Genomic DNA, 24,788 nt, shown 5'->3' with positions numbered 1-24,788 from the left:
CTGCTTAATCATTTACTTTGCGTGAAGGGCGGCGTGGCGCTGTTGGCACTTGCAGTGGTGGCACTAACTATTGAGAAGCCGGCAGGGGGCGCCGTGGAGCTGTGACTGGGCTGCACGTCTTTCGGGATGCCGCTGTGGGAGGCCAGTTGATGGCCGAAGGCCGCGCTGAACTGAGGGAGCTGCTGCTTGGGCTGTGTGGGGGTCAACAGGTGTTCGTGTGAGGAGGAGGAAGAGGACGAGGGGACAGGGGGAGCGGTTAAACCTGTCACGGCGCCCTGAGGCATCGCCGACAAAGCCGCCATCGGCTGCAGCGTTACAGAATGGGTGGTGGCGGGCGGCGTGGACAAGGAAGTGGTGATGAGGTGACTCTCCGACCTGATGAGATTGCCGAACGGCGTGGGGTCTGTGAGGGGGAGGTTGTTCCATGTAGAGCGGGGGGTCCCCGGAACCCCGCTGAGAGGGACCTCCAGCAGCAGGGGGGTGTCTGTGTGGAAGGAGGCGGCGTGCGGGGACGATATGTGTTCACTGTACGGGGATGGCACATGCTCGCTGCTGTAGTGGCTGACCTGCGGAGACGAGGCGGAAACCTCAGACTTTGCCAGGACATGCGTCCGAGAAAACGTCCTCTCTGTTATGGAGGTCTGCGTGAGCAGGGGGATGCTGGTGGTGGCCGCCACGGAGGAAGGCGAGGTCAGCGTGGAGCACGATGGAGGGGGCTGGTTGGCCGGCTGGGATGGCAGAGATGGGGAGAAGTGGTTCCCGGCGGCCTGTAGCAGATTGTCCTCCAACTCCAGGCTGGTGAAGTTCTCAGCAGGGATGCGTGTGTTGAGCAGGTCCCCCATGCCGCCCGGTTGGACCGGGCCAGGAAACACCGTCAGGGCACGGTTGTCCACTCCGTCCGCCGAGGCCAGATCGGCCATGGAGGTCAGGCACACCAGCGAGTCTGGGTAGGAGCCCATGGCCTGCAGGGCACGGACCAGTTCCTCAGCCTCCTCTGTGGTGGGAAGCAGCTCCCCGTTCTTCACTGCAAAGACATTTAACATCAAGCTGTCACACAGATTCTAAATGATCCTGTTTCCATAAAACACCAGTCTGCTTCTTGGGTATAAATAGGATATAATGTTTCTCCTGAGTGCAGGCTTTTAGACAAACAGGATGGGTATTGCTGTTTCCACTGTTATCCAGCCTGAGAAAATGAGTTCCATACATATTTATTTACTGCGGCAAAAAGAAACGGATACAAACCTTCAAATAAGTCGAAATCTTGCAGGTCATCAGGTAGCCGCGGCAACACATCTGAGAAATCCTCCTGGTTTAACTCTAGGTCATTTGGAATGTCTGCCATGTCGTTGGTGATGTCATCAGGAAGTTCGTCTGTGCTCAGGTCTGGGGTCGAGGGGCTCCTGCAGCAGAAAAAACAGTATAATTAGCACATTACAATAGCCAACTCTTAAATTTATATTTAGATATAATCCATCTTTTTTTTTTTTTATAAAAGGCGGACCTGATGCCAGCCTGTGGGGGCATCACGAGGCTCGTCAAAGGCATTCCCAGGTTTCCCTGCGGCAGCGCTGGCGGGATGGGTTTCTGGGGCCTCTGCGGCACTCTCCTTCTTTTCTTCTTGTGTTTTTTGGTGAGTGCTGGCGGTTTGGTCTTTTTCCGTGGCTTTCTCTGCTGCTGGTGCTGCACCCTCCGATTGCCGTCACCCCTTAGAAAATTATCCTGAGCCGGATAAACAGAAAAAAAACTTATTTTTTCTTTTGTACATTTTTTTTAGACTCCCCAAAATGTAATTGATCAGCTGCTGAACTGACCATCTTTTTGGCATGCTCTTCACAGAGCGGCGTCTGGTGTGTGATATCAAACACGGGGATGGAGCACTGTTGACCGTCTGCAAATTTGGCTGTGCAACTAGCAAATAGTTGCTGAGAACGATTCAACAGTATGTCTTTATCAGATAATATAGGAAACGAAATGAAATATTCTGGAGAGAAAACTATAAAGAAAAGACTTTAGTGAGGTGGAGTAAATAATCAGAAAAAACAGAATTTAATCCGTCATTCTGAGCATCAAGCTCCAACATAATACAAAGCAGAGCAGAGGATACGCTGAAAACAGTGCTGAGTGAAGGGCAGAGCTCTGTTGGTGCAGGTCTGGCCCTTGGTGGAGCCGGTACAAGTCACCGCTTCTGTGCTCCGGGGCCTTGCTGGAAGCCCACTGTAAAGACAAACACATCCTGGACTCAGAGCCTAGCACTTTTCTGTTGACATTACAAAATGTTTTACCAAAGACAGCTTCTTCTCTGTCCAGTGTGGGGATTTACCATGAATGGCTATGAGAGTTTCCACCCAGCTCCTGGATCAGCTGCCCCGCGCAGTCTGGGTTGCTGTTGGCGGCGTGCAGCAAGGCTTTCCGGAAGGCATAACGATACCTCTTCTGACGGATACTCGCCCTATCCTGTCTACACATGTGCTTGTACTTCTCCCGCAGGTAGGAGCAAAGCCGCAGGAGGCGCGCTCTACGCGAAGAACCGCCATCGCCCTCCAAGCTGCACAGGAGAATAACATTAACATGACGACGAGACGTTCCAACGTTATATGGTGAGGTTAAGCACTTTAAAGAGACAGACCTGTTCTCTGGTCTCCCTGGACTCTGAAAAGGAGCAGCTCTCTCCACATCCTCTTCGTCATCGTCATCGGCGCTGTCTTCTGACCAATCCAGACCTGGAACAGAGCTGTTTAGACCGGCTCATCTATCTCAAAAAGCTTGTATAGGCTTAACGGATCTCACTGTATTAGCACTAGTGATTTGGACATGCAACATTAAGGCAAGTTACCTAGATGTGAGAAGAGATCTCCATGCTCTCTCTGTCTCTTAGCACAGAGCTGCACCAGGTGTTGCAACCTAGCAAGGCAGTGGGCAGAAGGGGAGAAGGCCGTGGGGTGCATGACGACCATGTGCCTCTGATTGGTACTGCCACCATCTTTGCAGGAGACAGGCGGTTGTGTCGTAGCGGAAGGCATTTTCCTGCTGAGCGATGGTCCAAAATATTGCGCTGAACTGGGCAATGCGTTTGCAGGCATCCCCGGAGGCAGAAAGTTGACTGTCTGAGGTGGTGGTGGATTGCATAATAAACCCTGCTGCTGTGCTGGGAAGGAAAAAGATGTCACGCCGCACTGCTGAGGTGGCTGTAAGAGACCCGATGCCTGTCGCGGTAAATGAGCGTTGAGCGGTGACGAGGGGTGGATGCGCGGAACTGGCGAGACCGTAAAGTGCTCAGGCGTTGGCTGGAAAAGTTCTGTGTCTTGGGGGAGTTTCTGGTTGAGCGCCAGCCGACTCTGTAGCTTCTTCTTGATGCTGCTCCCCTTTCGAGGAGCGCCCACCTCCTCTCCGTCCATTTCATCCTCATAGAAGGCAAAAGGGTCCAGGAGTTCGCCATCGGCGAGGGGTAACAGGCGTGAGCAGGGGGGAGATGGTGGAAGTTCATCTATGCCATTGGTCGCTCTCAGAGCTAAAGAGGGCACAGTTATGTTGAGAGCCACCGACTCCAGGTGAGCCCGTGGACGCATTTCCTCTATAGCATCGTGTTTTTTCTTGCGTTCCTTCTTCGGGATAAAGCCGAGAACCTGCAGGTGGCTGTTACAGTATCTGGAAAATAGGAAACGTTCCCCCAGGTATTTAAAAAACAAAACAGACGACTGTTTTTTATAAGCAGAACTGTGTGTCATCAGACTGAAAACCCACCTGCGATCCTCAGACTTGGGGATGGGGTTGGTGCATCGCTGGCTGTTGTACTTTGCAACATATTCGCACTGCTTGAAAGGAGCCGTCTTGTCCTCCAGAACATGCCGGATGCAGAAAGCATACCCATTTAACCGGCGCTGCTTGCACAACTTTGGACTATAGGAGCACAGCGGCTTATTGTCCACCTCTGAGAAGTGTATGTGTTTGCCTTCATACATCACGTGACTCTTGTCCTTGAAAACATCAGCTGGCAGAAAAAAGGAGCAAATTAAAGTTATTAAATTCCAAAACTTTAGCACCATCTATGCGCATACAATGGTCATTCAGTCCATCTCGTTAATCATTTTGTAATCTATAGCCACTCAAAAAAGTAGTCACACATTTGTTTATTTAAATATATTTTGTAAACTTCCAGCTAAATATTTGTTTATTATAACAAACCAGATTGTTTTACATAATTGTGATTTTTATTTTCCCACAAAAATTTACATTCTAAAGGTGTGAAGTACATTTATAATTCCTGACCAGTAATTTTTTTATTATAATCCTTCCATAAACTGTAAACAGGATTTGGGTCAGGACTTTAAACGGGCATTAGGATCACTAATGTGTTTAGGGTCACTGTCTCAATGGAAGGTCAACATTTGTCCAAATCTCAAGCTTTTCTTCCAGAACCCCTCTGTATACCTACTGTGTACCTACTGACAGATAGAAGAGATACTGTCAAACAAAATTCCACTGTAACCTTACAAGTGTAATAAAGCTTATTTTTCTATTGAACAAAATATTTGCCATGTTTCCTGTACCCTGTAAATAGAAATGCATCCACCACTTTTTTATTTTGAATAACAAAGAAAACATTATTTTGCTGTAAGGGACTTTTGTGTTTATCTGAAACACAAACTACTAATATGCAACACTAATGTTTGTGCTTATAACTACACACATGGTGAGCGGATTTCTACTAGTTTTGTTGCAATCAAATTATTGATTGTGATATATTAATAATGTGAATATTACAAAATGTTTTAAAAAGTCAAAGTCCCTGTAAATTAATTTCTCCTCCTAGTCCTTTCATATCTGCTATGTATATTTAGAAGTTGTTCTGACAAACCTTTGTATCATATCAAATACATGTTTACATACAATGGGAAGTTTAAATGTAAATTGTGGATATTTCTGTTTTTCAAAGGAGGAGCTAACTGATATTAAGTTAGCTTTAACTCATACCTTAATACTGTTAGCTTGTCACGTTAGCTTAGCGAACGACAGAAGGCTCTAAAACTTTATACACTTACGACACTAACAAATTTATATGTTATTAAATGTTTAAGCTTTACTCTTAAACGTGTTAGTGAGATACACAAGTTTTCAACAAAGACTAAACAGGAAAATATAAATGTTCAGGTTAGCTAACTAAGCTAAAAACACAAATTAGTAGGCGGTAGCTAACCAGGAAACGGAAATATATCCAAACACAGGACCATTTCCAGTTTAGATTTATTTCGAAAAACACATGCATTTAAATAAGATATCAGCCGCAGCTTATCGAGACTCGTACTGATAATTTAACCAAATTAATAGATTTATGGAGAAATACTTAAAACAAAGGGTATGGATACGAGGATTAGGGCCCGTTCCACTGAGGCCTTTGCAATAGTCGATATGAGTTGAAGCCACTGTCATTACATAATATGACTTTAGAAAACTGTTAGAGGCTGAAAGGTATAATTTACACAACTCAATTATTAACAGGACAACTAAAATGTAATTATGTTCTTAAAAACAGTAGCAAATCCGTTTATTAGAAGAGGCCTATTAACCTCGATTGGACGGCGGCCTCTGGTAAGCAGCCAGCCCGTTTGAGGCCAATGTAATGCGGCGCCCTCAGAAATCGATGCCGAGGCTTTTCACGACTCCGCTTACCTTGAATAGGTTTGGGCTGTGCACGGTATTCGCTCCAGATAGTCGGCCGAAATGTCTATTAGAATCAGCTAAGCTACTCGGGCATCGATAATCCAGGTAGGATGGTAAACGGCGGTCTTCATCGAGCTCGGATTTTCTTGAAATAAGGAGCCATGAAAACACAGGCTAACCAGCGCAAATTACAAGCCGTAGGTAGGCTGCTGAGGACATTTGTTGGATCCACAACAGACTCCTCACAGCACCACTACAGGCACTGCGGGGACATGACAACAAGGCGCTCTACAACAACAACCTATCCTACCATATTGGAAATGTAACTTTGTTAAAATCCATGCAGTGTGCAACTATGAGGATAAGAAACTATTTATGTAGAGCATGGAAGACAGTGCGGTTCACATGTTAGACATAGACACCATGGAGTTCGGCAGAGAATAAAAAATCCACCTGGACTCCGACTTTCATCGTTCACATGAGTTCTCAGCCCTCCTGTTGCCCCGCTGTTCACTGATGACAGATACGGTGTCAATCATAAACACACACTGGCATCTAGAAAACTTCAATAACTGTTACATAAAATAATTACATTTTACACCACTTCCAAAAGTACACACTTAAATAGGTTTTAAACCATTTATTTGACTTCCTATATTTTTTTTCTTCAAAAATATACACAAAATATACTTTGTTTACCTAATAAAAACATCTTCTAACATCTTACAGAAAAAAATAAATATACCCCATAATGATTTCACAGTTTAAGGTCAGATTAGTTAAAATAAGAGAAGTTATTTAAAGTGCATCTCAGAATTTCTATTAAATACAAGCTGATAATATATTGTAACACCTATTACAGAACATCTGCTCCACTGTGCAAAACAGTATGCATAAAGTAAAAGTGCAAATGTAAAAGTTGTGCGCATCATTTGACAGCTCTTGTTTGTGCTTTAGCAAACGGCCGGTTCCTCCACAGCTTGTGCTCCCTCTGTGACGGCTTTTACACATTTCGCCATAGTCTGTGAGGCTCTGCTTATGGGATCTAGGAGTACATATTAAAAGCAGATTTTAAATGGGCATCACTGCCTGAAAGATTAAAAAGTTAAACAGCATATTCGACATTTTAAAATGAAAAAAAAAAAAGAAACATAGTATAAGTATATATATATATATATATATATATATATATATATATATATATATATATATATATATATATATATATATATATATACATTAGGGCAGCAAGTAACAATTATTTTGCAAAATCGATAAATTTGATAATTATCTTTTTCCATTAATCGCTTAATGATCAGATAGCCAAAAGTTCCTTAAAGGAGGCTTTTTGCTAAATTAAACCAGGTGAAACTAACACTTTTCCACTTAAGGAGTTCAGGATAGAGCATACTGACAGACAAAAAAGATTTTTTTTTTATCTTAAATGCAAAATGTTTAGACATATTTTTTTAACAATTTTAAATATAATTACTGCTCTAAGTGGGTCACTGTCCGCTAAAGGAATGTTTTACACTCTCTATACTCCAGTTAACCGTTAAGATAAGACGTAAACAATCATGCATCCATAAAAAGCTGCATAAAAGGAGAATGTCGGATCTGTAGCATTGATGCTACTTCAGTGATCCTGCTGACCTGCTACAACATGATGACTCCCCGAAAAAACATGCTTAAATAGATGCAAAGTCATTCACATAATAATCTAGGAGCTGATTTTCAAATTGCATCTTTACAATGTAACCTATAAATGTACTTTTAACAATCAAACACATTTTCTTTACAAAGCTTTGCAAGTGTTTGTGATGAGCAAATGGGTCTCAAAAAGTGCCACGTTGGCTGACTCAACTCTAATAATTATGACCCATCTGCATAATAGTCGCTCTGGGAACAGGATCCAAGCAGGCTCTGCAAGTGAAGGCTGGCATCTAGGGATTTCTATTGAATCTTTTTACCGTAAACATTAAAAGTAGCCTACCCCTCACTGCGTGCAACAGTATTCCAAATAGAACATGGGGCCAATATTTCTATCTTAATAATATTCCCAACAATTGCAGCATTTGATTTGGAAATGCTTGGTGATGGTGAGAGAGAAAACCCTTTTCCGCTGCACTGCTGCAGGTGATACCAAATGGATTCATTGTTGAGTTTGTGACACCAAACTGCACTTTGACCAACTGGTAACTAAAGTAAAAATTGCTTCAATTACATTTAATCATTTATTATAGTCCCAAATATGCGTTTTTAGGTTATTAGTCTTTGTTAGATCTTTTAAATTAGGCTTATTAGCATTTTTCAGGGATTATACTCCTGCAATAAAATACTTTTTGAAAATGCTTTTTTTTTTTTTTTTACAAATCTTTAAGGGATTTGGAACACATTTTTATACTTATTTGGATTCATTTTGCTTCTACTTGCACAGCAACCATTAAATATCATGTCACACTAAGGTTTAACCCTCCAGATTCGTTATTGAACATTTCATAAAACATAACTTTCAATCCAAACACAGGAGCATCAAATCAGAACAATCAGAGGATGTGGTAACAAATCTAAATCTATTAAAAAGACAGTTGCAAACACTACTTTCTGATTAAAAAAAATAAAATAAAATCTAGTGTTGGTGTTACAAAATTATATGAAAATAAGTCAACAAAAACTGCCTAACACAAACTTTTTCAGCTGATTACGTGAAATATTAAAGTCATCACTGTAGCTGGATTTGCAGTTGAAACCAGGAGATTCAGATGGTTCAAAAACAAAAACACTTCTCATTGCTGTCTGACATTAAAAATAAACCATTTTCCTGTGTTATGTGAGGTTTAAAAATTATTTTATATATATATTTGATAAATTCCAGCATAATTAAATACATTTAAAAATATTTTCCACCAATATTTGGTTAAAATGAATCCAAGCTGTGTGACTTGGTACTAGAATGTACTGCACATTCTAGCTATAACTTTTTCATATTTGCACCTAAATGTTTAGAAGCAGATAAAAAAGGACACCTTTAACAATCTAAAACTTTTACAAAAGGATAAAAGACCTATAGGGGTAAACATTTTCCTGTTATCTGTCCTGTTTCTTATCTACTTCCACAATGCAAGTCAAGGATGTTTTTATTTCCAGATGTTCCTTTTTGCCTCCATTTATTTAAAATGCACTGATCAGAAGTCTCTATAAAAAAGTTCTCCAAGTTCTTAATCCTTGCCAACCTAAAACAGAAAGTTTTTTTTTGGATAAATAACACATATATGTCATTTTATTAATGGTATGTTAAGATCAAGTTGCAGTTGATTGAAATGTTTACATAAGTGTTCTTTTATATTTAACAATCATGAAAGAATCTGAAGTTTTTTTTTATTATTTGGTCTAATGTGTACAATAAAAAAACAAACAAACGCCTATATTTGGGGATGTGTGATTCCAATATGAGTTTAGTTAGATCAGGTCAGAGGCATTGTGTTGACCCACCTGTCATGTAAAAGTCCTTCACAGTAAGCTGTGGAGGAACTAAAGGTTCAGTGAGGTCAGCTTGGTTCACAGCCTGAAATAAAAAAGCAGACCTAGATGATGTAAACCAGTACAAACTGATGAAACAACATGCTTCTGTTTTTTTTTTTATATGTGATGGACTACTATCACAGTTAGGAGGACAGCTGCTGACCTTGGACAGTTCATTAGCCTGCTTAAAGTAGTTAGCCTCCTCAATATCATCATATCGAATAAGATTAGGGGAAACTTCTGCCAGTCTGTCGCGTACTTCATCAAGACTGTCATAAGGCAGAGTCACGCCGGCCAGCTTGAAAAGGTAAAAACAACATTATAACCATCTACAGTCTTTAGTTTTAATATTATGTTTGGAGCTTTGCTATGTCTGACCTCAGATATGGCTCTGATGATCGTCCAGTCCTCCCTGGCCATTCCAGGAGGAGTCACAGCAACCTTGGTCTGCTGGGCACGGCCCTCAGTGTTCACATAAGTGGCAGATTTTTCTGTATATGCAGCTCCAGGGAGAATGACATCGGCTGTTGGGGCGCCTACGTCGCCATGGTGGCCTGGGTGATCATAAAGGAGGTTATACTCTAATTATATACGCCTTTTTTCCTGGAAAACTGACACACTATAAATTTTATTTCATTATTACAATTTAATTGTAAATTGTAATAATGCAGTACTGCACTCAAAAGAGTACAGTGACAAATAACAGCCAACTATCCAATTGAAATTGCAGGTTGAGAAATTAGCATTTATCAGAGAAGCGGCAGAGATCCACAGCTGCACTGGGGCAATCTGTTGACAGCATGACCAAAAGCAGCGCACTCCACATGTTTGGGCTTTATAGACGAGTGGCAAGAAGTGAGTAAAGGTCCATGTACAGACACAGCGAGCATGGAAGAAGGCGCTTTGGTCAAAAGACCAAAACTGAACGTTATGGAATTCATGGCAAAGCCCTCTAAAGCGAACATAATATTTCAGGAGCTCCTTACTAGAAAAACACGGTAGTGGCATCATTAATCTGTGGGGATTATGAGTGTCAATTCAAATTGTCAAATATCCTTCCTCTTTACAATTGTGCACAACTTCATAAAATAATAAAAACATTGTTTTTTCTTTTTTGAAACATGAAGAAAAAAAAATGGAAAAATAAAACTATTTATATTTTGAAAATGATGATAATACACTGTCGCAGGCTCTGATATCCTGTATAAACAACAGGCCTAACACATTGGTGAACTAATCCAACCATATGAAAACTTTCAGCACCAAAATATATCAGATTATTCATATTTGCGTGTTTCTGCAGGACATGATTGTCCGAATTCAACTTAACCTTTAAGTATATTTGCTAAGAGAGCCTCTGATGCTGTGATGATATATAATAAAACAAAAAAAAAATGATAACCTTGATAAATGATCAGGCTGTCTTTTGCCAGGTCATGACGAGTAATACAGCCAGCATCCGCCCCCAGCAGAAACAAAATTTTGGGTGGATTCTCCTTGATTGTTTTAACACCTGGCTTATATCCAAGATCAAGTGCCGCCACCTGACTGGCAACCCTGATGACACAAGCAAAATGGTACATATTGAAATCAGTTTTGAAAAAGTCCTATTAGTGAGAGTTGTCTGATTTTTACCTATGAAGCACATTGAGGATCTTCCAGGTTTCCTGCTGGCCGCTGCTGACTCCAGCATTCTGAGCTATAGTTGACACAGCAGCCATTATCGCAGCCCCGTCCTCTCTCTGCAGGCAGCTGCTGCCAACTACAACAACAGGGTGCTTCGCCTGAGCCCAAAGCTGCAAGAACAGCCAAAAGCAACACAGTTGAGAGTCGATGACTGGGAACACGACTGACCGTGAATGACCCAAAGGTTACCTGAGCAAACGGGTGTGTTCCTGAAGCAATTTCTCTCAGGACCTTGGCGGACTCTCCGAGATGATCATACGTGTAGCTTAGTTCCACTTCCTTGCCCACTAAAGCTACGTGCAGCTCGTTGTGCAACCAGCTGAGATAATTTCATATTGAAGTGCAGTTAAGTACAGTATTTAGCTAAACAGCCAAAAGGTATGTAGGTTATTCACCTTTTTCTGATGCGTGCATTGAAGAGAGGAGCCTCATAGCGAGGGTTAGTACCCACTAGCAGGAGCACGTCAGCTTCTTCAATGCCAGCAATGCTGGTGTTCAGAAGATAGTTTGAACGTAGATCAGTTCTATTTAAAAAGACGAGAAGGAAAGAAAAGGATCATGTTTGTTTCCATCTCTTTCAGTGCTGTTTTTGACAGCCATGTTGGATTTAGTCACATTTTAGTCATTACTATATGTGATATTTTTAGTCGACTAAAACTCAAAAAGGTTTTAGTCTAGTTTTATGTTGAAATTCATAAAACAGTTAACCCTATAATTTCTAATAACAACCAGATTCTTTACTAGCCTGACAGCTCTTGCCTAGATACCAAAATTACTGGGTATAGAATGCTGCTGTGCAGTTTATCATTGCTGATGGTAAAAAAAATTGATTTATAGAATTCAAATTTACTTTTTATGAATTAATGCCATGCTTTATACAAACATCTCACAAAATTAGTGGAAATAGCAGATCTAGTTCAACAAATTTCTATTGGTTAAAATAGCAGACAGACAAGCTGAAATAATTTACAATAAACAAATGGTTTTAGACATATAAGGTTTTTCATCCAAAAGCAAACACTTCCTGATCTACTATGAATTATGCATTACACACAGATCAATAAAACATTCATTAGTCCAAAAAAGCAAAGAACAAAAACATTCTTCTTATCACTTTGGCAAATTTGTCTTTATTTCTAAGAATTTACCCCTTTGTTACCACTGCTCAGTGGTCAAAGTAGAGGCTCTGACATAAAAAAAAAAAAAAAATTCTACCTACATAATTGCCTTATAATGCTATGGCAATCAGGACTTAAATTTCTAGAATATTTGAAGTGAAATGTTGAAATATTCAAAGGAAATAGAGAAAATGTTTCAATGACCATAGAAGGAAACATTTACATCATATTTGAATAGAAAGAAATGAGAAGGAGAGATTAGTATTCTTTTTACCTTTTCATCTGGGTCTTTATCCAAAAAGTGTATGCAATCGAATATTTGCTTTGATACAATTTAGGGATTCATTTTGGTAGAAATTAAAGACGGTTTAGTATAACCTCTTTTGAGCTGGAAGAAATAAAATATTGATAGTAAAGGGATTTTTAAAGCTTGGCAGAGTATGATTGGCCACATATAGCTTACTAAGTAGCGAGAGCAGGAGTATGGAGCGATATTTGTGCCTTCGGTTTGAGCGCGCAAGAACCAATCCGAGCACGCAGTGAGACAACACGCGTGCGCTCAAAACAGGTCTGGCACACGCTCAACTCTGAAAAACTCTTCTCAACACACTGTCGTCGCGCTCAGTTCCATCTCTGCGCGTGCTCGGATCAGTCTCTGCTCGCGCTCGACCTGCTCTCTCCGCGCTCAACACCAGCTGTGCGCTCGGCTCTGTCTCTGCGCTCGCAAATTCAGAAATGTATGTAAATAAACCACACCATCAGCCAATCACGGCCAGCTTTTTTTCATCCAATCAAAGTATTTTTTCCAAATACTACATCCGTTTAAATGAAAAAAAAAAAACACAATCAGGTAATCAAACAACTCCGTTAGTTATGCGGTCAACATTCAATTTAATGGACAGCAGATAGTACTATAAAATATTTTGAATTATTTCAAATAAATGTCAGTAAAATAGTTATTAGATCATCACCTCATCCATCTCGTTTTGCCTGCTATTGATATGGATTTAATTTTGCTGTTTAAAAAGATAAATTAGGAGGATATTTCAGATTTAAGTATGGTTCAGCAATATTTAGATAAAAATATTTTAGATATGGGAAAATTTTTTGGGATGCTTCAAAATATTCAGATATTAGGAAGAGTGTTTCATTTTACTTACATAATTTAATTTTAAATCGGGTAAAAGAATCAGTGATTGAATTCAGCCTCCAAAAGGAGAAATGTTTGTGATGATATTGGCCTTACAATGTATTGAAGAAGTTGTCCTATAAGGAACTGTAATTTGCTGTGATTCTAGTTCAGCGTTATATTAATTTAAACACAATCATTCAGTCAGCAGACAGTAGGATATATTTGTTTTAATCCCGATCCAGTTGTTTGCCAACCGCCATATTTACAGACATTTATGAATTCGCGAGCGCAGAGACAGAGTCGAGCGCACAGCTGGTGTTTAGCGCAGTGAGAGCAGGTCGAGCGCGAGCAAGGACTGATCCGAGCACGCGCAGAGATGGAACTGAGCGCGACGACAGTGTGTTGAGAAGAGTTTTTCAGAGTTGAGCGCGCGCCAGACCAGTTTTGAGCGTGCGCGTGTTGTCTCAGTGCGTGCTCGGATTGGTTCCTGCGCGCTCAAACCGAAGGCAAAAATATATCGTTCCATACAGGAGGAGCCATACTGCTGAGAGCAAACCATCAGTGTGGAGCATAAAGCGCAGACTCTGAGCTAAGCCCCGCAAAGACACAATTCTGCACAAACACAGCTGAGTTTGTCAGAGTTGAGAGCTCAGTACTGTCCTGCCGCTGCTGCCATGGTCCATCTGTGGTCATACAGAATGTGCACCACTGCATACCAGGTGATGGACATGTCCAAACAGGAAGCAGCAGCACGGCTAATCCAGCTTAGCTTGTCTAACAGTTTATAGCACAATGATGCATTTTAAACATCTGGCAGACATACGCTAACTTTTTTATTCAGTCCTGTCCCGTCAATGAAATAATTTCATCATCGTTGACGAAAACAACACTGATCTCTTACCCAGATCCAGCCATGGGAAACATTTCCTCAGTGCATAGGTTATCGCTGTTCAAACGGTTCAGCAAGTCTTTCAGGGAAACCAGAGCCTCTGCGTCAGCCAGACCTCCGACAACAGCCGCAATCTCGCTTCCTTGGACGCTTTGCAACTGCCCAAAGAGATAGTGTAACCTCCCACTTCCTTGACTTTAACAGGAAGCCATAAATCTGTAATATACTGACCGCTCCGGCCACTCGGCTTAGCAGGTCTTCCCACGATGCTGGGACGAAGTTCCCCGACTCACTTTTCACCATTGGTTGAATAAGCCTCTGTCTCTTTAGTCCATCATAAGAAAACCTGTCAACAATTTAAAAAAAAGATCTCGTAAACAAATGGTGCAGATGTTGCTTGTGAGGACTGGGGATGTGGTTTAGAAATGATAAGGACTGAACCTGGTTTTATCAGAGATCCATTCCTCATTTATGTCCTCGTGAATTCGAGGTAAAATTCTCATCACTTCTCCTCCACGGGTGCTCACCACTATGTTACTCCCCACAGCATCCAGAACATCAATAGATTCAGTCTTCCTGTAATCAAAACAAATATCAACATAGAATAGATTTTTGATCCAGTGAAAAGCTAACCCACACGTTAAGGACCATCTAAAAACCTGGTCTCCCAGGGACGAGCGGTGAAGGCGTAAGGTTTAGACGTCAGAGCTCCCACTGGACATATATCAATTATGTTCCCCGATAACTCTGACATGAACATCTTCTCCACATAGGTCCCAATCTGGAGGTCGTTGCCTCTCCCAGTGGTGCCGAGGTCCTCCACTCCTGCTATCTCACTGGCAAAACTGCAGAAACGACAGCAGAGCATCAGCATGGAGGCTCATTTCAAAGTGATACGACGTCCAGATTTAGAGTTTAAAGTGTGACCCACCGCACACAGCGAGTGCACTGGATACAGCGGGTCATGATGGTTTTTATAAGGGGTCCAATGTTTTTATCTTCAACCGCTCTTTTGGCCTCCGTGAAGCGGCTGCGGTCGCTGCCAAATTGCATGGACTGGTCCTACAGCAGAAACATAATTAGACATTTCTCCTATTAAAGGTGCAGTAGGAGATCTTTTCCGACGAATTGCAAGCAGTGAAATAGAAGGTATAGAAGTTAAACTAAAATAAATGGTCGCCGCTACAGTGAGAAATCAATGAATTACCCCAACCAATCACAATCGTGTGGTACCCCATTTGGTTCCTGACACGTCAATCATGGTCAGCTGCTTGTCCCTCCCCCCAGTCCGTGTAGCCAGACACCTGAACGAATCGACCCCCCAATGCTCGTGCAGGACGCCATGGCTGGAAGCTAGCCACTGTTATGCTACTTTCACACCTAAAGCAACAAGAGCAGCAAAAACACGTGTGCTGCTTCATTTTTTATGCTTGTACAAGTTTAGTTCTGATGCGAGGCTGAAGCATCGTTGCTACTCTGCCGGTGGAAAAAGTGGGTCTGATGCGCGTTGGGCGGATCTACCCTATCCTTTCTTTGCCTGTAACAATGGCAGCTATATTTACTGTACTTTGGATCTATTTTGAAGTGAGAAGATTACCATCCTGCCTACAAATATTTTTTCAGACCCCCGTACACCGGCGGTGCGCTGTCACTAGGAATCCCATTCAACAGCAGCCTATTGCCCGGTCGCCTCCTCGCAGCTGAAGGCGCTTTTCATGTCCAAAATCCAAACTGCAGGCACCAGGAAAATAAAAGCGAACACATTTTGCCGACAGATTTCAGCTTTTAAGATAATTTAGGCGTTAATAATCTGTTTCAGAGTAGTGATCATAGCGCTCTGCATTGTCCTGCTATGTAGCGCTCTGCCAGCTCCGAGATCAGCGACGCGCTGTTTCAGCTGCTCAGACGCTGCAGACAGCCTGCGTGCTCATGTGTTTTGAAGCCGTGGTTTCGAGGGGTGGTCTGAATGGAGAGGGATGGTTGTGTATGTTCAAAATAGAGCTTGCTGGAGCCATTTTTCCAAGATCTCAGACAACACCTTTAAGTTACAGTTCTAAGGTCTCTGCTCTGGCATCCCGTATATTTCAATGCTCTTTTTCTAAGAATCTTTAAGGGTTTTTAAAGCTTTTTATCTCTTATTTGCTTTTAAAAGGTTTGATTAATTGGATTAATCAAGAGTAATTGAATATTAAAATATATGTCAACTAATTTAGTATTTAGTTAATCGTTAACTGGGGAGCAGAGACTCTAAAACATGGATTTATCTGACAGAGCAACTCACTTAGAGCAGTAATTATACCAAAACCGCCAAAAAATATATAAATATTTTGCATTTAAGAATAAAAAAAGATATTTTCATCTGTCAATATTCTCTATCCAGGAGCCACCAGTGCAGCGTTTTAGTTTCACCTGGTTTAATTCTGTAAAAAGTTTTCTCTAAGGAACCTTTTGCTATCTGATTATTTATCGATAAATCTAAAAAAAAATAATCGATTTGCATCAATTAATGTTATGATGAATTCATTTAAGAAAAATGCTATTCAAACTAATTTGGCTCTATTTGAACATATGATTGATACCTAAATGTAATGACTGGTTCTGTTGCCCCTACAGTAACTATTAAGTGTTTGCAATACTTGAATATAAATCTTTTTCTATAATTTTGGTCCATTTCTTTCACAGAACTGTTTAACTTTCGCCACAGTTTTCCAGAATGAACGGCCTGTTTTAGGGTCACACCACAGAATCTAAACGGGTCCAGATGTTGTCCAGGCTTCTCTAAATCATTCATTGTGTGTTGACCTGCTGATGTTCTTTGAAACATTGTCCTGCTATATAACCCAAGTACATGGTCACAAACCGAGGGCTGGAGATTCTCCTTCAGGATTTCATGCTTAAGGGTAGAGGGCGTGGTTCCATCAATTACAGGAACCCATCCAGGATCTGAAGCAGCCTCATACTTTCCTTTTACCAGCACAATCAGAACTGTGTCCTTATTTCTAAGATGCTGTGTTAGAATTAGACCAGATCTAGCAGGACACTTCCACTTGGTTCCACTTTTACAAATCTTGGAGCAGTAAACAGCAGCAATCAAAGAAATCTTTTTATGCAGTCCGGGCGCCTCCAGGTTCATTGCTGCCCACCTTAGGACACTGGAATAGTGCATCATTTCATAAACATTACGCTGCCTTGCGTTATGCACAAGTTAGGCTGTCGTTTTGGACTCGTAACGAATACGCTATCTATAAGCCAGAAATTGAAAAAATAAATAGAAAGTTCAGCAAATGCCAGCGTTTTAGGAGATTCTGGAAAGTCAGGCAAACGCCGGCTAAATCGGCAAGGTGTGACAGCGCCCTAACAGTTAATTTTTGTTTAAGTTAATAAATGTTTCTATTTTAAATAGTCCTTACGTTATGTTATTTCATCGCTAGTTTTTCATACCTGTATTTCTTTATCCTCATTTTCCCTTATGTATTAGTCTTTATTATCATGACTTATTTCATATATTTTCTTTCAATTTTATCATGTATTCAGTCATTCTCAATGTTTTCTCTGATATATATAGTTTTGTTTCCTGCTACAACCATCTATAACTATGTGCTCTTCTAAAGTACGTTTTGAATGGGTTTTGTGTTTAGTGAACTCTTGTTTTTTGTGGAAGTTACATTCCATAAAGAAACTGTGTTAGGCAAAATCCACGAAGTAGTAACCTTTATTGTTTTACAATTATTATTAAAACTTGTTCAGGCTTATAGCCCCCCGTCCTCAATGATCACTTTAAATTTATTGTTCACAAATGCTTCTGCTCTAGCAGTATTTGCAGAGGCGGCCTATCCATGCAGAAAAAACAAACAAACCAAAGCGTATCTTAAATTTTGATAACCATCCCTTGTTAGCTTTAAATGCGCTTGATACTGCTTGAACAGCACTCATTGATGGCCCGGTATCTGCATCCTCCTCCTCTTCCCTGTCATGAATGTCATTGCTGTCCTTTTGATACAGTGTTCTAGCTTTTGTGCAGATAACGTTCATATCCAGCGTAATGTTCTTTTTTCTGCAGTCATTAATCAGCAAAGCTAATGCAGACTCCATCCTTACCATGGTCTTTTTGCGGACAGTTGCAACCCTTTTTTGCATCCTTATCAAAACTTATTGCTACTGTCCTCCTTATGTTATTTTCCTTCTTCTTTATGGAACCAACAGAAGATTAATGAATTCCATAAGGGCGACCTACAGCCGCATAACCTCTATCCTAAATTAGCATGTCTAGAAGTTTTACTTTTTCTGCGATAGTTAGCATCTTCCTGCCTTTTGGGCCTGTCTGCAATTGCTTTGTCGGTGCAGAACATTTTGTCCACATTATGGGTTTCGGAGAAAATTTGCAAACTTAAATTTGGCAAGCTGTGTTACATAAACGTATATTAAACCGTCACATTATGTACACACATGTAGAGAAGAAGCATGGAGACTTTTTAGCCAATCAGAAGGCAGAACACGATGCACAATGCAAATCCTTGAAGCAGCGAGGCCGTGATAGGTGAACAGCATTATAGCGAGGGTTCACTGGATTTCTAACCTGTATTTGCTTAGATTTTTGTAGAACAGTTTGTGGTACATTGCCTGGAAAAGAGATGGACAGATTACCTGAAGATCGCATTCACCTCCTTGATCACAAATTGGACAATCCAGAGGATGGTTTGCCAGAAGAAACTCCATCACACCCTCTCTGTTCAAAATTCAACACAAGTTTTAAGATCATTTCTAACAGAATATTTGGGAAACTTTAACATGTCAAGTCTGAATAAAAAGTCCAGCAATCCAGCAAGCAATGAATAAAAACATTAGTTTAGCAACTTTTCTTGTAAGTTCAACCCTACCTGGCCTTTCTTGTTTTGTCAGAGTTGGTGAGGATGTTCCAGCCTTTCATGACAGGCATTGCACAGGCTGCAACAGGCTAGAAACAGACAAAAACATATAAGCTACTACAGCTACCTTCGTCTGTGTATAAAGACCAAGAATGGATGTAGCCTAAACATTACCTTGGGAACATTCTCTATCTCCACAAGACACATACGACAGTTTCCAGCAACTGACAAGCGCTCGTGGTAACAGAAGCGGGGTATCTGCATCCCAGCCTTCTCACATGCCTGGAAGAGAATACAGCCAGTATCAGGTAAGGAGATATGCAAAAAAATGTCTCAATCCAAATTTGGATTTAATTTAATCGGTGGGCAAATAAACCAACGTTTGTACATAATTTGATAAAAAATGTAAATATATAGGTAAATGCTGCCATGTTCTGTTATAAAATAAAAAGCTCTTAGGGTGTTTGGCCGGGGATAGGCCCACAGCATCATAGTTAACAAGTTGACATGAGGTGTTTCTCCCACAGATTTACACATAATGCATTTCCCACCAAACCCTGTAAGGTGTTTTCAGGTTTAGGTAATTGTGTTAAACCAATCATTCTTTACCTTAGATTTGTTCTCACTGAAAAATTTTTTATAAAAGTTTTTTTCTTTTTTCAATTTTTTAAAATGACACCAAGAACATTTTTAAGTTAGAGTCTTTATATGACCTGCAACACCGTAGTTCCTTGCTCCACCATGACAGGCTTCCCATCCACAAACACCTCCAGGAGGCTCCTGGCAGCAGCAGCGGCTGTGGCTGCAGATGCAGCGCGAGCTTCAGACAAAGACATTCATAATTTCATCATGAATCTGTGCTACAATAAGTCATACAAAGTAGTAATCCATGATGCTCGTGAAATACATGATTATCCAATCAGGGTAAAGTCAACTAGAACTTCATAGTATTATCATAAATAATGCTTAAACACAGCAAGAAATTCTGAAGTAAAGTAATTGTTAAAACTCTTCCTTCCACTTAACTTTCCATTCATTTTCTGGGATAAAGTGCTCTGGAAACCTTCTTTTGCTCTGAAAAGCAATCATTCATATTAACATAAATACATTTTTCCATACATGGTCACTTACCAAGGTACAAAAACATTAAAACGTGCTGACGACTCAGTAGTTAGGCATATGTAGGTTACATATAAAGAGAAAAAAGTGGGTTTAGAGCCATGATGGCTTTAGATAAAAGTTTTTTTTTTGCAGCATCAGGAGGTATAGATATGTTCCAGGGTGGGAAGGCTGCAGCCGATTGTTTTCGATGCTGCCCTGATGACCTTTTGGAGAGCTTTCCTTTTACAGGTGCTGGTCATAAAATTAGAATATCATGAAAAAGTAGATTGATTTCAGTAATTCCATTTAAAAAGTGAAACTTGTATATTATATTCATACATTACATACAAACTCATATATTTCAGATGTTTATTTTGTTTAATTTTGATGATTACAAATGACAGCAAATGAAAATCTCAAATTCATCATATCAGAAAATTAGAATATTACTGAAGACCAATAAAAACAAAGGATTTATAGAAATGTTGGCCAACTGAAAAGTATGAACATGAAAAGTATGAGCATGTACAGCACTCAGTATTTAGTTGGGCCTCCTTTGGCCTGTATTACTGCAGCAATGCGGCGTGGCATGGAGTCGATCAGTCTGTGGCACTGCTCAGGTGTTATGATAGCCCAGGTTGCTCTAATAGTGGCTTTTAGCTCTTCTGAATTGTTGGGTCTGGTGTATTGCATCTTCTTCTTCACAATACCCCATAGATTTTCTATGGGGTTAAGGTCAGGAGAGTTTGCTGGCCAATTAAGAACAGGGATACCATGGTCCTTCAACCAGGTACTGGTAGCTTTGGCACTGTGTGCAGGTGCCAAGTCCTGTTGGAAAATGAAATCTGCATCTCCAAAAAGTTGGTCAGCTGCAGGAAGCATGAAGTGCTCTAAAACTTCCTGGTATGTGGCTGCGTTGACCCTGGACCTCAGAAAACACAATGGACCAACACCAGCAGATGACATGGCACCCCAAACCATCACTGACTGTGGAAACTTTACACTGGACTTCAAGCAACGTGGATGAAGTGCCTCTCTTCTTTTCCTCCAGACTCTGGGACCTTGATTTCCAAAGGAAATGCAAAATTTACTTTCATCAGAGAACATGACTTTGGACCACTCACCAGCAGTCCAGTCCTGTTTCTCTTTAGACGCTTCTGACGCTGTCTGTGGTTCAAGAGTGGCTTGACACAAGGAATGCGACAGCAGAAACCCATGTCTTTCATACGTCTGTGTGTGGTGGTTCTTGAAGCACTCACTCCAGCTGCAGTCCACTCTTTGTGAATCTCCCCCACATTTTTGAAGGGGTTTTGTTTCACAATCCTCTCCAGGGTGCGGTTATCTCTCTTGCTTGTACACTTTTTTCGACCACATCTTTTCCTTCCCTTCGCCTCTCTATTAATGTGCTTGGAAACTGAGCTCTGTGAACAGCCAGCCTCTTTAGCGATGACCTTTTGTGTCTTGCCCTCCTTGTGCAAGGTGTCGATGGTCGTCTTTTGGACAACTGTCAAGTCAGCAGTCTTCCCCATGATTGTGTAGCCTATAGAACTAGACTGAAAGACCATTTAAAGGCTTTTGCAGGTGGTTTGAGTTAATTAGCTGATTAGAGTGTGGCACCAGGGGCCATCAATTTTGAACCTTTTCACAATATTCTAATTTTCTGATATGATGAATTTGAGATTTTCATTTGTTGTCATTTGTAATCATCAAAATTAAACAAAATAAACATCTGAAATATATGAGTTTGTATGTAATGTATGAATATAATATACAAGTTTCACTTTTTAAATGGAATTACTGAAATCAATCTACTTTTTCATGATATTCTAATTTTATGACCAGCACCTGTATATGTGAAAAATAAATAAAGAGAAGTAAATAAGTGGAAAAAAAAATAATTATACATAAGTTTTTGTTAATCTAGTGTTAGTTTCGGTTTAGTTGAACCAGCACCTGTATGCTAAATTATCTGGATCCTCCTGAAAGTGACTGAAACTAACCCTACTGTAAAACCAGCTTGGTTTATAATCCTTAATCCATCAGGTGGAGCAAAGTTACCAGTATCAAACCAGTATCAAATATTTTTTTTCGGCCACAGCTGACAAATAATTACGGAAGAGGATTAGGGCCACTGAAAAAAGTTAAGTGATGTTAACATTTTATTTCTGTATAACTTAAGAAAAAAGTCAGAATTCTAACTTTAATCTCAGAATTCTGAATTTAATTTCAGAATTTTGGATCTTAATGTAGATGGGCACCATGAAGGAAGAGATGTGGGAGCACTCAGCTTCACTGACAAAGATGTGAGTTGTTTGAAAGGGTTGTTTTTTTCAGCCACAGAGGACCAATAGCTACCGAAGAGGATTAGGGCAACTGAAAATATTAAAAAAGTTCACTGATTTTTTTATTTCTGTATAATATATCAAAAAGGTCAGAATTCAGACTTTTTTTCTCAGAATTATGACAATAATCTCAGAATTATGACTTTAATCTCAGAATTTTGGATCTTAAAGCACATGGGCACCATGAAGGAAGAGATGATGGAGCACTCAGCTTTAGTGACAAAGATGTGAGTTGTTTAAGAGGGCCAGTAACACATTGGTGGAAAATGACGGAATTAGGCGACTTTTTACGTGGCCGAGGGGTCCCGATGATGCTATTTCATTAATGGAAGAGCAGAAGGTGATTAAAACAAGAGAGCTAGTCTCTAAAATAGACATGGCTACGGCTTGTTGCTAACACATTTGCTAGCTGTCAGAATTCAGTCAGAATTGTAAGATTAAATTCAGAATTCTGAGAAAAAAGTCTGATTTCTGACTTTTTTTCTCAGAATTATGAATTTAATCTCAGAATTATGACTTAAATCTAAAAAATAATCAGAATTCTGAGATCAAAGTCAGAATTCTGAGGGGAAAAAAAGTCAGAATTCTGACATTAAAGTCAAAATTCTGAGAAAAAAAGTAAGAATTTTGAGAAAAAAGCCAGAATTCTGGGATTAAAGCCAGAATTCAGACTTTTTTCTTGTATTATACAGAAATAAAATTAAAAAATCAGTTAACTTTTTTAATATTTTCAGTGGCCCTAATCCTCTTCCGTAAATAGCTGTTATGCAAGAACACAAAACACGTTGTAGGAGCTGTAACCGAGGCAGGATCAACTAATAATCTGGTGAAGTGAGCTGCATAGTTACCATTGTGAGCTGCAGCAGCCGCGCCTGCTTTAATGATAGCTGCTGGAAGGAAACTGCGATTCATAACAGGCAGACGCAACATGCTGGAAGAAACACAGAAACGTGCATCCTAACACTGAGACTCAAACCTACCCGACGAGAGGAAAATAAATATTATAGAACAGAGATTTAACAATATATTAGATTTTCTAAACTGACAGCTCACAAAACAATGAAGGCTAGCTAACGTTTGCATCGCAAGCTAGCGTAGGCTACAACACTTTAAAGTAATATAACAAGAAAAGAAACTCTCTCAACCGACAATGCACAGATATGCAGCTATCACATGATAATTAAAACACTATAAAAAATTTTTTAAACAGCTGTTTAATGTCCCAAACATAAAGAAAACTTGCTAACTGTCACGAGCTAATACTGTTAATGTTTTGCTAGCGCGCTACTTATAAAACATAACTAATGAAAGCTAATTTATTTTATTTTTCACCTTTCTTTATACAAGCTGTCTCATTGAGAATCAGGTCATAATTTACAAAATATCCCTGTTTTGATAAAACAAGCAACATTAAAAACACAACAAGGCAAGCAGTTAAAATGTTTGACTCACGTTAAATAACCTAATTAAATTAGCTAAAAACAAGCTGTTCATTACACAAATGGGGATGCATTTATATATTTAACGTCAAATCGGATTTGATACCAAATTGAATTTTTGATTTTCATGGTAACAATTAGGTTATTAAGCATAAGAAAGCGCGTTATCAATATTTGATGCTTCTCTGTGTGATTTAAAGGATCGGTTTACTCACCCTGTGGGTATATAGTGGGCTGCTTGCCTCGCAGATTGTGGACTGTCTTCTAATTCTGCTGCGTCACGGATTAGGTAATCCTGACCATAATCCCGAACAAGAGGACTAGTTCTGTGTAATAGCTGAGTACGTGCGTCTCCCAGTCTTTTTATAATCTTATTAAGCAGCTCATTTATCATAGCAACGTGAAACTAATGGGTTAAATAGATTTTTATAGAAACATTTGATGGTTGTTTGACTTTAAATGTGGGCAAATCTTCCTCTTAATGATCATCTTTTATTGATTGATTTTTTTTATATTCCTTTGTATACGCTTTAAAAAAATTTTTTTTTTGTATAAATAGTATATAAATATATAAAGCTTATTATTATTACTATTATTTCGGTTATTACACTCCAGTGAAGCCAGAAATCAAGTTTTTGTAAAAATATGATTACCCAGATGGATTAAGTTAACACAACAGTAAGTATGTTCACTTGATGTGCAGTACATGTATGTATACTTGGTCAGGTGTGCTATTTCAATCTGAAAAACTCAAATGAAGAGAAGACAATTAGGAGAAATTTATTGATATAATGACTTTGTCTTTGGTGCTCAGACTTCAGCAGGAAACAAAGCGCTTAATTTTGATAAATATGCATGAACAGGAGCAAATAATAGGGCTGTTTTCCCCCTAGACCTGATTCTGGTGGTGGAGCGGAAATAGATGAAGTTGATCAGTCTGTAGACTGCTGGTTAGCGAGATGGTATGCTGAGCTTTATGGGGAGATCCAGTGGATTACGTGAGCTGATATTAGAGCTTCACTCAGGGACCTGG

At 40.0% G+C, this 24,788-nt stretch overlaps 2 protein-coding genes across 4 annotated transcripts; both read right to left on the bottom strand.

Moving 5' to 3' along the window:
• Positions 1 to 6,092, bottom strand: LOC119780256 (INO80 complex subunit D). 2 transcript variants are annotated; one of them, XM_038280226.1, is made up of 10 exons: positions 5,671 to 6,086; positions 3,745 to 3,991; positions 2,837 to 3,648; positions 2,630 to 2,723; positions 2,324 to 2,548; positions 2,108 to 2,217; positions 1,815 to 1,948; positions 1,505 to 1,722; positions 1,246 to 1,403; positions 1 to 1,024 (listed from the first exon to the last, which is right to left on the bottom strand). In XM_038280226.1, exons 2-10 carry the CDS (start codon positions 3,960 to 3,962, stop codon positions 9 to 11), a joined length of 2,985 nt encoding a protein of 994 aa, XP_038136154.1. In that variant the 5' UTR covers positions 3,963 to 3,991; positions 5,671 to 6,086; the 3' UTR covers positions 1 to 8. The 2 variants fall into 2 exon arrangements, with proteins under 2 accessions (XP_038136154.1, XP_038136153.1); XM_038280225.1 differs by having other exon boundaries at positions 2,324 to 2,723; positions 5,671 to 6,092.
• A 194-nt stretch (positions 6,093 to 6,286) lies between these two features.
• On the bottom strand, positions 6,287 to 24,103 carry LOC119780257 (NADH-ubiquinone oxidoreductase 75 kDa subunit, mitochondrial-like). 2 transcript variants are annotated; one of them, XM_038280227.1, is made up of 19 exons: positions 23,971 to 24,103; positions 23,165 to 23,247; positions 19,587 to 19,693; positions 19,048 to 19,155; positions 18,886 to 18,962; positions 18,653 to 18,734; positions 14,940 to 15,070; positions 14,668 to 14,853; positions 14,450 to 14,584; positions 14,240 to 14,354; positions 14,021 to 14,166; positions 11,265 to 11,393; positions 11,059 to 11,188; positions 10,819 to 10,979; positions 10,586 to 10,740; positions 9,562 to 9,737; positions 9,347 to 9,481; positions 9,154 to 9,226; positions 6,287 to 6,706 (listed from the first exon to the last, which is right to left on the bottom strand). In XM_038280227.1, the coding sequence occupies exons 2-19, from the start codon at positions 23,244 to 23,246 to the stop codon at positions 6,615 to 6,617; spliced, it is 2,220 nt and encodes a 739-aa protein (XP_038136155.1). In that variant the 5' UTR covers position 23,247; positions 23,971 to 24,103; the 3' UTR covers positions 6,287 to 6,614. The 2 variants fall into 2 exon arrangements, with proteins under 2 accessions (XP_038136155.1, XP_038136156.1); XM_038280228.1 differs by lacking the exon at positions 23,165 to 23,247 and having other exon boundaries at positions 23,971 to 24,064.
• Positions 24,104 to 24,788: the final 685 nt, after the last annotated feature.

Source organism: Cyprinodon tularosa, unplaced genomic scaffold, assembly GCF_016077235.1.
Source record: "Cyprinodon tularosa strain WSP-4 unplaced genomic scaffold, ASM1607723v1 ctg158, whole genome shotgun sequence".
NCBI classification, from domain to species: domain Eukaryota; kingdom Metazoa; phylum Chordata; class Actinopteri; order Cyprinodontiformes; family Cyprinodontidae; genus Cyprinodon; species Cyprinodon tularosa.
The sequence above is the reverse complement of the archived record's forward strand: the minus strand, read 5'-3'. Positions and strand labels throughout refer to the sequence as shown.